Raw genomic sequence first — 16,649 nt, 5'->3', positions numbered from 1 at the left:
TCAGTGAAATCAAAACACCTTGCAGCTTGGGGAATGCTTTCCTTTTTACTGGGATCTTGCTGCTGTGTGAGGAGTGAACTGAACTGTTCCCTTTTTAGTTGTTAGGACTTAAATTTGAGTAGCAAACCATCAGTAGGTTTGCATTTAATAGCTAGGGCACAGCTACATTATTATTACTTTGAGCTGTCACCATTTCCTTTAAGGTTATAGGTACTTTAACACTTAAGCACATGGAAGCGTACAGGTTATCATTAAAATGAAATATCTTTTGAAATATAGTGTTAAAAGAAGCAATGTGTTTTTTATTATTGGGCTTTGTGCACTGTGAGTTCAGCTTTTAAGGTCTGAACAACCTTTGCTGTGGGTTTTCTTTCTTTTGTGGGTCAGGAAGGTGCACCTTTAGCAAGTGCTGGCACAGTAGCAATTTTAATTTACATCATAATCTGCAGTAGTTTGTGGATTTCAAATGTGTTCTCACTGTGGATATAAATAAAATGAATTAAACTTTGGTTGTTTATAGTAATGACTGCATATGGGAGATAACAGTAGTTTCTCAGGGTCTTTGCTGGTGAATTTTTGTGTATTGCCAAGTTCTGGACCAAAGTGGCTTAAACAAAAGCAGTATTTTTAAGAAATATTTTGGGGGGTGGCTTGATGCTAAAGGAGAATGAGCTTCCTGTCTCAATGTTATTGCTGCTTCTCTGTACCCATAGACAGATCCTACCCCCTAGGGCTCTTCTCCCTCTTCAAGCTGGCATCATGGGATGGATGTGAAGGATTAGAAAGGTCTGAACTCTCCTATAGTGACTTGTGCCCACTGTTGGATCCCAGGATCCTTTAGAAGGATGTGTGATACCTGAACAGTCAATCAAGACCTTAAGCAGTTATTATGGAGCTGATAAATCAGAGACTGGGTTGGGACACTGCAGACAGATGCTTGGAGATACTGATTTTGCTAAGTAATGTAGGGAATCGCTCAGTCTGTGTGCTCTGGCCAATAGTGTTTCCATTTCTAAGCAATCTCAAGTTGTGGAACTGCTCTCCTCCCACATGGATTTTCTTTTATTGCTTACTGAAGTAAGGAGAATGTTAAGATATATTTAAAACTTCTTTTATATACTTATCTGGATCTCTTGCTTTCCTTCTCCTCCTGGGAATGGAACTTTCTTCTAGTTAACCCTGGGTGCTGCTACTTCTTTATGATTTGTGATTATTCTTTTAAATGCAAATAGTAAAAACACAGCATCATATTTCCTGGCTTTTCAGGCTTATATACATATAAAAAAAGATGCAGAATGAACTCATGTGGAAGACTGAAATATGACTCATTTAAATAGTTACTGAATTTCATAATGTTGTACTATGTAGGAGCACAAATTTCAAATTCAAGTATTGTTTGAACGTTCTCATGATTGCTCTTGCTATACAAATTCCTTGAATTACTGGGTTTGAAGGCTGTAAAAGTTTTTTTAAGGCTTGATTTCAAAATAGTAGCTCACATAAGTGTAACAGTTTATGTAAGTTAACAAATCAAACAGACCCCAACCTTTAACTGTGATAATACTTCAGCAACAGTGAACTCAATCTGTGGAAGGGGGACTGTCATGTGCAAAAACAAATATTAAAGAGCACATTATAAATAATGTAGCACTTAAAAATGCTTTTGTTTGTTTTATTCCCTTCCCTGTGCAGGTCAGATACTCCGCTGATCTACAAAGCTGTGCCGAGCTGGTTTGTCAGGGTGGAGCACATGGTGGAGAAGCTGCTGGAGAATAATGCCCAGTGCTACTGGTAATGTCTCCTGCATAAATCTGTTTTATTCCTTTTCCTGGAGTTGGGGGTGTAGGGGAATATCTGTCTTGAGAGAAGAACATAGGCAGCCTAATGCTGTGTATACATTGTGCCAAATTAAACTAATTTTTAGACGAGTTGGGGTTTTTTTCCTCTAGTTATTACAGATAAGGTTGATTACTTCATCATAGGTGCTTTTGAAGAAAAACCCACACCCACCCTCCCCCAAATACCTGCAAAAAGCTCAACCCAGCTGCCCTAATTGTTGTAAGTAAACTTAGGTACAAAGGTTTAAATAAAAACATCCTGCTAATGGCAAAAATTAAATTTTTATGTGTATATAGGGAATGTGAAAAGTACTTGTGTGAAACTTGGGTAGAAAACAGCAGATGAGTTTTAGATAACTTAAATGCATTATTAAGTGCAGTCAAAGGGAACTGTTCATGCTGGTGGCCTTTTAGGGAGTCAGTCCTGGGTTTGTGGTGTGTTAGTAACAAAAGCACCTTATCTTCTGCACCTTCATCAGCTGTATTTTTATTTCCTTTCCTCTCATCAATCACTTGTGCCTGGGAGGCTGAGACCTCCCAGTAAGTGGGGAAAACTTGGAGATTACAACCTCATTCAGTCTTTCCATATGAGGACTGTAGGGAGAGCTGGGATCCCACCCCTCTTCCAGCACAGTTGCCTCTTGTCAGCAGCTCAGATGATGTTAAAGAAGGTGACTCAACCTTCAGTGAGCAATTACAGCTTGTGCTGCCTTTTTTCATGGACAGTAGCTGGCAATTAAATTCTCCATGAGCAGCTTTTGCATAACTGCTTACGTGGTACAGGCACTGTAAATACTGGGATCTGTGGGAAAAGTCAGTGATCCATAATAGAGCCTGCCCAGAAATGCTGCAGCTTGGCTTTGCCAAGCAGCACATGCCCAGTCTGGCTGTGTCAGGAGAGTTTAGAGATTAGTAAGTGTTGCTTTCTGTTTTCCATAGCAGAACATACTGTGATCCTCCTTTGGGGGAAAAATAAGCTGGAGAGGGGGTGAAAGTGTTTGTTCTTAGCTTTAATTAGCTTTCTCAAGATGCTTTCACTGTTGGGATGACAGTAGACCTGCATACTTAATTTTCACATGAACAGGAGAAAAAAATGTAATGATCCTATTAAGGAAGTGCTTGAATAGATGGGATGGATATTATTTTCCAGAAGCAGAGCTTCAAGAAGAAGCTGCTAAATGACCTCCGTTCATCCAGGAGACACTAATTAGTAAGAATTCCTGATCAGTTTGAACCCTGCCTGCACATCTTTGGGGTTTCAGTGGTGCTTTTTGTAAGTGCTGAGTAGTGGGGATACGAGTGGAAGCAAATTTTGGAGCTGCTGTTGCAAAGATTGGGTGAGAAGAGCAGGCAGTGACATCATTTGGCAATATTCAAAATGCTTGGAATTAAAGGAACCATTTCTCCTTCAGGCAGTTCCTGAGTCTAAACACAATTCCATAACTGAACATAACGGACCATAACTTCCTCAGGAAAAACTTCCTCTTAAAACCATGTGGTCTCAGGGATTGTGAGAAGCGTTTTCTTGGGAATATGGCTACAAGTAGAGATGTATTATCACAGACTTATTAATAAATAATATGTATTTTCAGTATGTGATTTCATAGTAATTTGAATACTGGGTAATCTTTGTTACTTAAAGTTGGCTTTTAAAATCCAGCTTTTAAAAGAATAAGGGAGTGTTTTTGAGGTTTTCTTTCTGTGTTCTCCATTGATGGCAGTTCTGTTTGGCATTGAGACTGCTGGCCTTCTGCAGTATTCATTTATTTAAATTTTGGGAACTCCATTCTTCCCAAAACCTACTTTTTTTGCTTTTGAAGAGACTTGATCTCTGAAAGTGTCACAGGAATAATATGTAGCTTTTTAAAAATTTATTTTTGGACTCTCTGGGGCTTCAGCATGTCCTGAAAATGAGAAAATTGGGGATAAATGCTTTTCAGACTATATTAACCTTTGCAAAATGGGTTTGACTGCATTGCTTTTTTTATTCCTATAAATGACTGATAGGTATATTGTCCCTTAAGAATAGCTGCCCTCTTGATAGATATCCTTTCTGATGAAATAGATTAAACGTACTTGGACAAAGTGTGCAACCTGATTGCATTTCTAATTAGTTTTTTAGTGAATTACCCAACTTACAAGGCCACAGTCATTCAAAATTTATTAAAACCAGCAACTCTATTTTCATTTTTCAAAATGAATTTAACTATCACTTCCAGCAATGGTTCCATGAGTTATGTGCCAGCATTTTTGTAAAACCATTAGCCAAAAAACCCTCTCTACTCTGTCCCATCCTTATTTCAGTCAGACTGGGAATTAAGTTGTGTTGGATGTTGATGAAAATGCATGACTGGAACAGCATTTAGGGGGCTGTGGTACAGCATTTAGGGGGCTGTGGTTCAGCCTTTATAATTCAAGTTCCCTTACTGAATGTTCTTTACTGTCTAACTGAGATTATTTAAAAGAAAATTTAAATTCAAAAGGTTATCTTCTGTTTGGCATTCAGGCACCGACTACTGCTATAATTTGAGATGAAGAGGGGCAGTTTTGGCTGCTGTAAAATCCAGGCCTGTCAGACCTTGGCTTTCTATCCTCTTGATGAGGAGAGTTGGATGCAGCACCAAGGTGCTGTCTGGATTTCATGTTGTCACCATCATTTTCTTGAATGGTTTGTTGAAAGAGCATTTTCTATGTACCCACAGACTAAACCAGGCCACCTTAGATTATAATTACAATGTAGGACTAGTTCCTGTCATCAATGTTCAAAGTTGGTATAAGCTGAAAATTTAGAAGTTGCTGTAACCAATACATCAGTACAATTTATAATCAGGATTCCAAACTATTGTAGCTCATCCTTCTGGCAGTGGATGTAATATTTGTTTTCTTGCAGACTGATAGAAAAGACTCTGTAGTTTGTATTTAAATATCAGCTTTGAACTCTTTTTTTTTCTTTCTTTCAAATCTCTCTCACTTAAAGTTCTCCTTCAGTAACTCCTGAAACATTTACCTCTAACTGTTGCCAAGTTCCTAATGTTAAAGACATTGTGCAGTTCTGACATTGTTTGCATAAGATGTGCAGCACTTGGTGTAGTGGAAAAACGAGCATCAGTGGAAGGAAAGCAGTGATGGAAGACAGGGACTTCAAAGAAGCCAAACCTTTTGTTCTGGCATCTTCTCACCATTGAAGAATTCAGGTGTTGTAATAAAGAGCTTGATGTATGGTTGAAGGTATTATTTTCCTGACTTCCATCACTTAAGCTGTTAGTTCTTGCTGGAAATGCCACCCACAACACATTTGCTGTGAGTGAAGTTAAAGTGTGAGTTTTGCACACACTCCCTGCAGCTCCTGTGTGAGCCCAAATGTCTTCTGTGTCGGTTGAGCACATCAGTCTTTGGAGAAGCTTTTGATCCTGGTCATTTTCATCTTTGAGCACAAAACTGTTTCCCACCTGTGGAAAGGTGAGATGTGATCAGGAATGATCTGTTTGTGTCAGAAGCCCTGAGGCTGCGCAGGGGATGGGCTGTGGATCCCGTCTGCAATAGAAAGCAAATGTTTATTTTACTAAACTTGTCATTTTTGCTCAGATGAGGAATCTGAGTCTGTAGCAGGGCAACAGAATTTTAAATCATAACAGAACTGTAGAGCAGTGGAAGAAAACCAGTGAGTCCTTTTTCCTCCTTTTGCTGTTTATTTTTTTCTAGGAAGTCTCATAGGACATTTTCTTTCTTAGTTTGTTAGTATTAATACATTTCATCTGAACAGTTTCAAATGCATGGTGTGTGTAGATTTTTTTCATTTTTTTCTTTTCTTTAGTATCACCATGCAGTTGTAACTCTTCTTTTTGAGTCATCAGTCACACTTTTCTTGCTGGGGAATCGTGAATACAAATGAGATCCTCCCTCTAGTAACAATTGCGATGTGTACAGCAACGTGGAGTCACTAGATGGCAACATTTCCTGAGGAAAAATCCAAATTACTGGCATTGCCTACAGCAGGAGGTGAAAAAAATTGCTGCAGGGCTAGCCTTGTGTTTGTCTAATTTAGAGAAGGTTTTATTACTGTCTGTTATCAGACATGGTTGAGGATTAGAAGTGAATTTGGAGGCTTGTTCACTGGATTTTGATGGCTTATGTTCTGCTGCACCTTAATTTTGCTGTTTCCTCTCTTGAGCCTCTCGTGCAGAGATGGCTGATGATGCCATGAATGCAGAGGTACCTTTTCAGTTCCACTGAAGGGTCACTAAAAGCTTATTTTTTGCTTCAAGGCAAAGCTTAGGAAATAAACATCCCCAATGTCAGTTCACTAAGCAACTCCAGCACTGTTTTCTTGGGCAGCTAATAAATCTGTGACGTGAGCAGTGTGTTGAATGCCTGCCACTGTCACGGGAATGCAAATGTATTTATATATGTGGATTGAAATGGATCCTGAATGTGGATTGAGATGGATCCTGAGTGCTGATGCCCTACAAAAGTACTTTGTGACAGTAAATGTTAGAATATTCCCAAGGAAATTGTGCGGAGAGAAGAAAAGTGGAAGCTTCTCTTCTCCTTGGCTTCGGGCTGCAGGGATTGTTGATAAGATAAGGAGTTTTAACAGCAATTAGCAGGGTGCCTGGGTCCTACAAGGGAGATAGAGCAGGGTTTTTAGTGGGAGCGTGTGCCAGAATTGGAGGTCAGGGCTGCGCCGCCGTGTCCGGGTGACGGGGATGCGTCTGCAGCAGCATTGCAGTCACACCACAACGTGGTGGTTGCCATGGGAACCAGGAGAAAAGAGGGAAGAGAAACATTGGGAGATCAAAATGATTGAAAGCCCCTGTTCATTTAGCCCCTGTAAGCTGCACATTAACAGAAAATGCAGCAGTGGAGGTAACCCAGGCTTGTGTGGGGTGCGTGGGGTTGCACCATTCCAGCAGCTTTCCCAGGCTGAGGAGCAGAGGCTGCTGCAGTGGAAATTCTGCCTGGCACACACTGACCTTTCCTCCCTTCCCCTCTCCTCCCTCCCGCCTCCCCCCATGTTTAATTAGGTCCATGATATAGATTGGTGCTAATTAAAGTGTCAAAAGGGCATGAATAGTTGCTTATTTTATCTCCTTGAATTAAAAACCATTAAAAATCAATTTGAGGGCATGTTGAAGGAGGCTTGTTACTAGAGTAAATTAACATAATGGAATTTAAGCCTTTGTCTTCTAAGGGTTGGTTAATGTTTAAAAAAGAAAGCCAAATTCTACACCTAAAGTAAAGCCCCCAGTTGTATGCTACGAATTTAAATAAATCTGTACACATTCAGTTAGATGACAGAGAATAACTACTTCATCACATTTGGTGTTGCTGGTAAGAACTCAGCTGTCTCTGTAAGAGTAACTTTCTCTTTTCCAGACTTAAAACTGATTCCTGATTTCAGGTGGCACTTAAAAAGTTACCAGCTTGCCAAAGGACAGGACAGATCTGGGACCATCCTCTCAGAACCAAAGCTGTATTAAGAGTTCTTAATCTGGTATTAGGTCCCCTACATCACGCTACTCAAGGTAGTGTTTTGTGTATCAGCTTTATAGTCTTAACTCCTTTAATTAGCAATTATGAAGTAAATCATACCCAATACATAAAGGTGCTGTGGTTTTGCAGAGAATATCATGAATAAAGTTAACTGGTAAGAACAATGATGAAGAGTGAGAAAGGATTAGTCTGTCTTTATGCAGTATCTTAAATAGCTTTTAATGTTGAACTGATGATAAAACACGAGGCTTGTGCAGGGGCAGTGTTTTATTTTGGCAGTGCTGTTTGTGTTTACAGAAAAGAGGGATGGTGCTGCTTTGAGACAGTTCCTGCACCCCGTGACTGGGGCACGGTGAGGCAGCTCAGAGCACATCTGAGCTCTCAGATGGAATAATAAGCCGAGTTCACTATTTGCAATTGTGTTATAAGCACAAGAAATATGCTTCAAAATATATATACAGAAAAGGAACAGATGTCTTAATCCTTTTAATAAGTTTCCTTCTGGATTATGTAATAATTTAGAATATTTTTTTATTTGCATCCTGTACATTTTTCCTCTGGAGATGAGTCAGAAAGCAAATTTATTTATTTTAATTGATGCTGTTCCTTGAGTATTTATTGGTGCTGGGCTCAGCCCATGGTAGCTCACTGTCAGCAGATCCAGTCCTGCTCTGGGATTGAAGGTGGTCACTAATTGCTATTTTCAAATCCATGCCCACATTGCTTGTGTGACTTGGGTGCTGAGTGGTGCATAGACTTAGAAGGCAAAGTAGATGGTTCCTGTTGTAATAAGTTAATAAATGTTGCTAAAAGGCTGGGTTTTGCTGTGCTCTTCGTGAGGTTTTTTGGCTTGTCAAATGGAATTTTTATTTTAGACACTAAGAAAATGAGTAGCTACCAAGAAAGGATGTGGGAGTTGACTGTGCAGAGGACTTAGCAATGCATGAATTTAGCAAAACCCCACATCTGCTTCAAAAATAGGAACAAACAATCAAAAATGGACACGGAAATTTGCAGCAAATGAATAATTTTTATTATCTCTAACTTGTATGATAGAGTTTTGATTTTGGGGAAGTAAGATAGACATGAGCATTCAAACAGGTTGGAGCTGATGTACTTTGATTCAACATCTTCCCAATATATGATTTGGCAAAGCAATATTTATTCCTTTGTGTTATGAAGTTCAGTTCCCTGAGCTTTCCAGCTGCTGCAGTGTCTGCATCCTGAAGTTTATTTAGTGCCCTGTCCCGGGTGCCAAGAGGAGAAATTGCAATTGTCCCACACTGTTCCACTCCCATGAATCAAGAGCTCCCTGACCTGCTGAGACAGCAGTCTCCTTAACCTTGCTAAGTGTCAGAGAAAGAAGTATGAAATCCTATCTGTGTCATTTTGCAGAGAAATTTGAAGGTCAAACACATTGTAGGCCAGTTGGGAAATAAAAAATCCTGTTTCTCATAGCTCAGTTTGAGGAGCTGCAGCACGATGGCTTCAGGAGAGATGTGGCTGCTTTTGATTTTGCAGCCCCATGGAACTGTTGGGAGCTGGGCTTGATCTTTTCTGAGATGTGAAGGTGTCCAGTGCCAGTCCAGGGGGCTCTGAACAGGTACAACTGGGCACCTTCTGGTCACACCCAACTGCAAACTCAGTGGTCATTCAGCAGGAACCTGAGATTTGTGCTTTCAAGCTGAAGGGGGCTCATGATGGATGTGAGATGAAACATGAAAAACATTGCATTGGCATATTGGGAGAGGGCTTTTCATTTATCTTCCAGCTGCTTTGTGTAGATGGAAAAGTAAAAAATCCTTCCTCAACTAATATATGCCTGTGGCAAGATGGTGTCTTAATGAAAATTTAACAGGTGAACTATAACCAAGAAAATATCTAAGAGTAGGATTAAAAGAAACTAAAAAAACTCTATAAGAACACTAACCTGGAACTGCTATAAATAAAGATCAGGTGTTAGTAACAGCACTATTGAGGATGCTTTTTTCACAGCCTAATCAAATATTTAAGTAGAAGGTACCTCTGATTTTATTTTTTCCCCTTACGATATGTAGGTAAGTGTTAAACTGAGATACCTGGAGCTAAATCAAGTGAGAATAAGTAGAAGAAATGGGCTCCAGACTTGAAGGGACTGTGCCTGGCATGGCTGTTCCTGCTCTAGATCCCTTTTCCAGCTTGATCCCAGCTGGAGGCTGTGTCTGCCCTTGGGCAGCACCCATGGGCAGCATCTCTGCAGTGGCAAAACCCAACTGCTTTAAGTAACACTTCCTTTGAGTGATGGGCTCAGAATGTGTGTGAGACACAAGCTCTTTCTATTTGATTTGATGGCTGTGTCAGTGTTATTCCTGTGTTGTCCCTCTACAGAGCCATAGATCATTGTTGCAAATGTGCCTTGTAGGAGATGAAGTGGTTTGTGTTTTATGTTCCACTGAAAACTGGCAGCAGGGTCAGACAATTTTACCAGAAGAGGTAAATTACATGCTTTCATAGCTCAGAGAGAGAGATCACACCACATACATTTTTGTGGTTAATGTCCACTTTGGGGATAAAATTAATTTTTCATGCGTGTTTTGAGGAGGCAGAGTTGAAACTCTTAGCATTTTAATGTCATTGGGGGATTGTCTCAGCCTCTAGCTATGTTAAATGGGACTAATAATTTCAGCTAATCAGTGTCTAACAACTTCTGAAAAATGGAAACTAGTTTAGGAGTGATGTAAAGAGAAGTTTTCCACATTAGTGGAATGTTGGGCAAATGCTAATGAACTTTGTACAGTTTCCACTTGTGTTTGGAGAGAGGGTCTCCTAAGGTCACCACAGAAAGTTAATAGTAACGAGTCCCACGCTGAACCAAATTGGGAAAGCCTGTATACATTTCTAAATTTCAAAGCAGGGCTACAGATGTCATGTGAAACATGAGTCACTGAGTTTGTTTAAAATTTTTTTATATTAGATTTTTGTTCAAGAAGTGTTACAGGAGAGACAACTTTGCAGCTGAAAGTAACTCCAGAAATAGCGAGGGAAGCTGTGGAACTTCAGGCTGATATTTGGTGAGGCTTTTAAGGGTAGTTTTTATCCACTTGAGACAACATTGGCATCACGAAGCCTTTAGATCTCCACATGGCTTCATCATGGGTAAAACTTTTAAAAGCCAGTAGCTTTTATTTTCATCAGTAGTTTGCTTTTTTTTTTGTTCACACTTATTTCATAAACCTCCTGCTGCTGGGCCAAATCCTACCTCAATGTGTCATGTGAATCCATTCTTTTAATTTTTCCTGTAAAGGAACCTTTCATCTTTGTTACTCTTGGGACTGATCTGTGATTAAAAATCTTCAAAAAGAAATACTTGACAAGAGGACCAAGAGCTTCAGACAGAAAGATGGAAGAGACCCTCTGTGCTTTGTAGCTTGGCTGCTCCCCCTTTAGAAATTGTGGTTCTCCTAATCCAGCTCAGACTTTGGGAAGGGCCTTTTTAGTTAGACTGGAAAAACAAACCCAGCAAAACTTGCCATGGTTTGCTCAGTAACTCAGTTCCAGAGCTCCTTTATTGTTGTGAGCTGCTCATTCACAGCTTCTGTGTGTCTGACAGTATCTTGAGGTTGCTCTTTCTGTGAGTTTCATTTGAGTTTGGTCTTTTTCAATGCACCTTTAGGTAAGAAGGGAGCATATTGTTGACCATTCAACCCATTGCTTTTCTTCATCTGCACATAATCATTGGATAAATAGTTAATTGTTTACATCCTGAGAGAAAACTAATGGTTCTAATCAAACCACCAGGCCATTTAGCACAGCCAGGAACCTTGCAGGGCACTGGGTTCTGGCGTTAACCTTTGGGCTCCAAGACACTTTCACGCAATGAAAACTTGTCTTTAACATCCCTCAGTGCCCATTAGTGCTCAAAATGAGGTTTTAGCAAGCATTGATAGGGTTCTGTGGTTGGGGGGCATGTTTTGTTTCTTAACTGGGTAATTCAAAACGAGATGATCAACAACTTGGAAAGGATTTTTTGTATGATCTGTCAACCTGAGTAATGTGCATGTACCTGGATGCCCACACATAATCCAAGGTGCCTTTTCATTGCTCCAGGCTTTTCAATCTTGGGAATATCATTCAACACCAAAATCAGTGGCTGTTCCTTTTTCTGTATGTAATTTAAGCAGTTGTGTTGTGATCACCCTTAGCCATAATCCTCCACTGTTGGACTGTCCTGAGGACTTTTGGCCATTGTTTCAGCCCTAATGAATCTATTTTATGTTGCACATGTTTTCCTGAGTTACTTTATAGTAAAATAAGCATGGTGTTGTTCACTTCTGTAGCTTACTGGGGATCAGAAGAAGGCACTGTTGTGTTTTTTGGCAGCACCTCCACAGGCCTTGCAGCAGCCAGTGCTGTAACACTGCTCTAAGTCATAACAATGCTGAAATGAACTTTTTTGATGGATGAAATCGAATATGTAACCAATTCTTACCAGCTTTCTTTTAAGTGGAACATAGTGCTATATGAATCCTTTTGTTATTTTTGGCACAGGGTTCCAGATTTCGTGAGGGAGAAGCGCTTTGGGAACTGGCTGAAGGATGCCCGGGACTGGGCCATCTCTCGGAACCGCTACTGGGGGACCCCCATCCCTCTGTGGGTCAGCGAGGATTTGGAAGAGGTGAGTGAGGAAATAAAAGGTCCCATTGCCAGAAAAACCTGTCTGTACTTGTTGTTTGCTTATTTTGGTGTATCTTTGGCTGCTGCAGTCTGAAGTTGTATTAACATGTTTTAGCAGCATATCTGTATAACCCATCTATATGTGTATAATAGGTGACAGATCTGTGCGTATTTATGGGTGCATTTGTGTGCCTGTACAGGTTTGCTTTGCCTTTGCTTGAGAACTGCAGGCAAATTTTCTTTTACATTTCTTTTTCTTTTACATTAAAATTAATCTTGCCTTTCCCAGAAGAATTTGAAGTGATGGCAAATCTAAAGAAAATAATCAATGCAGTGAGAAAATGGCAAGGAGGGGATTTTTCTTTTCTTTTTTTTTTTTTTTTTTAACTCCTTTAAGTCTGCTTTTGAAATTCTGGTGGTTGGTTACTTCAAGCCAAATGAGTTGCTGAAGGCATAAAAGCAAGTCCACCACAGCAGAACAGTGAAGATAGATATTTGTAGTGCCACAAATGTGAATGTAGCAGACTGTAAAAATATGAATCTAGTGGAATGATGAAAATGCAAAACGGGAGTGCTAGAAATGAACTTTGTCAAGTTGTAAGGTACCCTGCATTGGTAGCATAATGCAGAGGGCATGAGTGCACACACAATTTTGATGGTTTTATAGCTCTTTCTGAAGGCAAAATGGGTTTGGGGTTTTTTGTGTGTTGTTTTCTTTCGTTATTTCTATTTATTATTTGTGTTGGGTTAGTTCCATTAGACACATGTGATAAGCCTTCCTCATGCTGGAGGTAGAAAATGGTAATCAGAGTCAGGATGTCCACAGAAGGTAAATAGTGGTGGCAGCATCCCAAACCTTTAATTTTATCTCTTTTGATTTGAAAAAGTTTTAATCTTCATTTTAGACCTGAAAGACCTGGAGTAGGAAAACATCTGCTAGAGAAGTATTTTATGATCTTAAACTTGCTATTGCTTAGATGTGCACCATAAAGCATTTTTTATTTCTTTTTTCACTGGGAATCTTGGGAGATAGAGGGAGGGAGATATTCCTGCAATTAGGATTTAAGTATCTAAGAAAGCCTTGGCATTTGGATTCTATTTGTGCTGAGAGTGTGTTTGTAAATTACTGACAAACCAAGTGCTTCTGTCTCTCATATAACAGAGTTTAGTTTGAAGACTGACAATTTATACACACTTTTTTCACATTCATCCAACATTTCTAAGCCCCTTGTTTGATATAACAATTTTTTTTTAGGTAATAAAAAGGCTTTCAGTTTTGTGCCTGGGTATTTCATTCTACAGCTGAAAAGGATTGTGTAAAGGTTTCATTACTTCCACTTCCTGCCTCTAATAATATTGCATTTTCTGTCCAGTCTCCCCATATCTGTATTCCTGTGTGTACAGATTTTTTTTTGCTTTTCTAGGTTTGATTTGTTAGTTTTTAATAACAAAATGATGTCTAACTTGGAAGATTGACCTTTCCTTTGAAAAGCGCTGCAAATACTCCTCAGGGCTTGGTGTTCTGAATAATGATGGAAATACCAACAGGTCTATTATTTCTAGCCATAGATGTTACACATTTCTGGTTGCTCCAGTCTGAATATTGTGCTTTAACAGCTGAGTACAGCTTCTGCACCAAGCTAAATTTCAAGTTAGGTTTGTTTTTTTTGTTTTTTTTTTTTTTTTAATATTCACTCTTTTTATGCTTGTGAGATACAGCTTGAAAAACAAATACCACTGGAACTGATGTGGAACTTAAAGCTTAGGTGACATCTGCTCTCCCAGTAATGATATTCCCTCAGAATTCCCTGACTCCAGTTTTACTGCAGCCTGGTGCCGTGTGGGATTGCAGAGCAGCCTCTTCATGTCTTGCTCTCAGAAGAACACTTTGTTGCACACGATTATGCTTTGCATATTAAAACCTGGAGAAGTAATAACAATTCCTTATTTAATATACAGCAAGGTGAATTAATTGGTATTAAAGTGAATTTTATTACAAATCAATAACTGGTTTCGCAGAGTTTTATTTTAGTTTTCTTTTAGCATAATTATCAGGTAGAGACACATAATGGAAGTTAAGTTTTGAAGCTTGTGTTTATTGCCATATTTTTGCAGACAGTTTATCATTTTAAGCTTTCAAATTCCAATGATTTCCTCAGTGGAGGAACACATCTCATTTGGATTAGATAATAAAATTTTTAATATAACACCCAAGTTGGTAAAGCAGACGTGGGCTCATTTTATAGGACTTGCATACAAATTACAGTGTTCACTATTCAGTGATGTTGTGGAAGTTCTCTGATTGTTTCCGGGCTTGTCACTCATGGTAACCCTGCCCTAGGCTGGCTGCCCTCAGTCTTGCCCAGCAGAATGAGAGGGCTCTGGCTCTGCTCTCCTGAGGGTGAGGGAACCTCTCCAGGTGCATTTTTGGGCTGCTTTGAGGCTGCATTAAGGCCACTTCTGGCTGACTGTAGCAGTCATTTCTTCTCCTATTTAATATTCATGAGATGCTTTCTGGAAATCCCAGAATGTCTTGCTGACACACTGTGGGGGCTTCTTCCTTTCTGTGGGCACTCCTTACTCCTCAGTTGAGGTACTGAACAGAGCTGAAATGGCAAACCCACAAAAACAAGCATTTTTATTTAGTAGGGACTGCAGGGCTCTGCCACAGGAACATCGAGTTCCACAAATGCTGCTGGATGGCTTTATCTTCCTACTGATGTGGTTAATCCTGGATCTAATGTTCATTTTGTTAGCAGGGGTTAACTTTGACCTCTGGTTTCACATTAGGTCTTGGAGGTGCTGAAACAGGGTTGAACAGCCCCCAGTCCCTGTCTGTTTATTGCAGTCTTTGCTGCTGTGCAGTGTTGGTAGAGCTGGTTTTGTAGCTGATGTCAGCCATAACATGGAAGAGGAGCTAATGCCTGGTAGGGAGAGGGCCCAGGCTGTGAGAGCAGCCCTGGCTCCCGAAGGGATGCTCCAGAGCAGAAGCTTTAATTGGAGAGCACAAGCCTGTGTGTTCCTTGCAGAAATGAGTGGGTGCGGCCTAATGAGGGATGGAATTTGATTAGCATCTGTTTGCTGTGTTCTCCCCATGCTTTTCAGTATCTAATGAGCTCCCCTTGGGACAGAGGGGCTCCTTCCTTCTGCCTTGGATAGAGGCAGTCTTATTCAGTGGGGGGAGATCTGTGTTCCTCTGAGGGTTGGTGGATTTTTCATGTGAACTTTGGTTTATTTCTTCCATGAGTGACTTCTGGGTGCAGTTCTGCATCAATATTCAGGATTTTACTTCAGCATTGAAGTACTTGTTCAAAAAGCACCAAATAATGAGCAGCTTTTCTACCAGAGCTTAGTGTCAAAGTGTATTCAGATGTAAAGGTTACTGAAGGTAAAGTAACTGGTGTATCCAAGGGCATTTTTTACCCATTTCTCTATTAATACCTTTTCTTCCTCCAGCAGTGCTGAACTAAGCACCTGCTGCTGCTCACTTGGGCCTGTGTGTTTGCTTATGGGGCCACACGAATGAAGAATAGATCTCAGTTAAAAATAGTTTGTTGATGAAGATGTATTTTTACCTGGGATCAGTCTCCCAGTGTAGTTTGTGTGCATTCTGCAGGCTGTTGTACCTGGCTGGTGGAATCATTGTCCTGCCTCACTTCCTTACTGAAAAAAAAGACAGATAAGTAATGAAAATTCTCATTTCCAAAGTACTTTAACGGTAGAAGATGGTGATTAGCAGTGCAGATCAGCACTTGAATCAGACTGGGAAAATCATGTCTTAAAACCCAAATCAGACTGAGTTTCTGTCTTCTCTGTAATTCATGACAGTTTTTTGGAATTAAATGCACCAAAACCTTTTAGTTAGTCACAATCTCCATGTGTATACATATGCATATGTTTAAGACTAGCTATAGGAATTGAGCACTGCTCTGATTTTTTGTATCTTGAGAGCAACTTAGAAAGTTATTTCATATGAAAAACGTCTGGCCTATTTACAGCTTCATTATGGTGCTACATTTAACTCCTTCCCTGTCAGATCTGTCAAACCCTGGGGTTTTTCCATGGCACTTCTAAATGGGGCTGATGGCATGTGGGACAGCATCTCCAAAATCCAGGCCTGTCCTGCAGCTTGTGGCTCCTGAGTCCTGGCAGATGAGAGAGGCCACAGGGCTGTGGGAGGGCTCAACTTGACTAAAACCTAAAGCAGAGAAAGCTTTGCTTTTCTGCTTCTCTCATGGAGTTTTTCAGAATCATTGTTTCATGATGTCAGTGCCAGTCTGGTGTGGAAATTTGTGTTTTTCTTAAGAGTTTGATGTAACAAAACCGAGAAAAGTCTTTCTTAGCAACCCCTTTGATAGCTGTGACACTTTCTTCACTTTAAATAAAAAGCCTTTAATATGTACAGTTTCATGTACCTGGGATGGAGCACTTACGGATAATGAGCTGCTTACTTTAGGGGAGGAGACTGGGATCTGAAACTCCTATTTGTATAAAAGTCAGTCACTGAATTTTCAGGGGTTGTTGGTTGTGGCTTGTTTGAAGAAGCCCCCCCACCCCCAAAATCCCACATTTTTTGGTAACCTGCCAAGATGCTGCTGCTTCCAAGTCTCCAGTTCTTGTAACATGAGTTGTATTAAATCAGGGCAGTGGTCTCTAACATCATTT

At 40.1% G+C, this 16,649-nt stretch overlaps 1 protein-coding gene across 3 annotated transcripts in view; it reads left to right on the top strand.

Annotated features, from left to right (window-relative positions):
- IARS1 (isoleucyl-tRNA synthetase 1) overlaps positions 1 to 16,649 on the top strand; it is an 89,293-nt gene that overhangs the window by 34,529 nt on the left and 38,115 nt on the right. For all 3 annotated transcript variants that reach the window (XM_069028406.1, XM_069028403.1, XM_069028404.1), the window contains 2 exons: positions 1,693 to 1,791; positions 11,859 to 11,985. In XM_069028406.1, the coding sequence (XP_068884507.1) occupies positions 1,693 to 1,791; positions 11,859 to 11,985 (226 nt within the window). The remainder of the gene's footprint in view (positions 1 to 1,692; positions 1,792 to 11,858; positions 11,986 to 16,649) is intronic.

This window comes from Aphelocoma coerulescens, chromosome 12 (genome assembly GCF_041296385.1).
Source record: "Aphelocoma coerulescens isolate FSJ_1873_10779 chromosome 12, UR_Acoe_1.0, whole genome shotgun sequence".
Classification (NCBI taxonomy): domain Eukaryota; kingdom Metazoa; phylum Chordata; class Aves; order Passeriformes; family Corvidae; genus Aphelocoma; species Aphelocoma coerulescens.
Note: the sequence above shows the minus strand (reverse complement) of the source record. Positions and strands in the feature narration are given on the sequence as shown.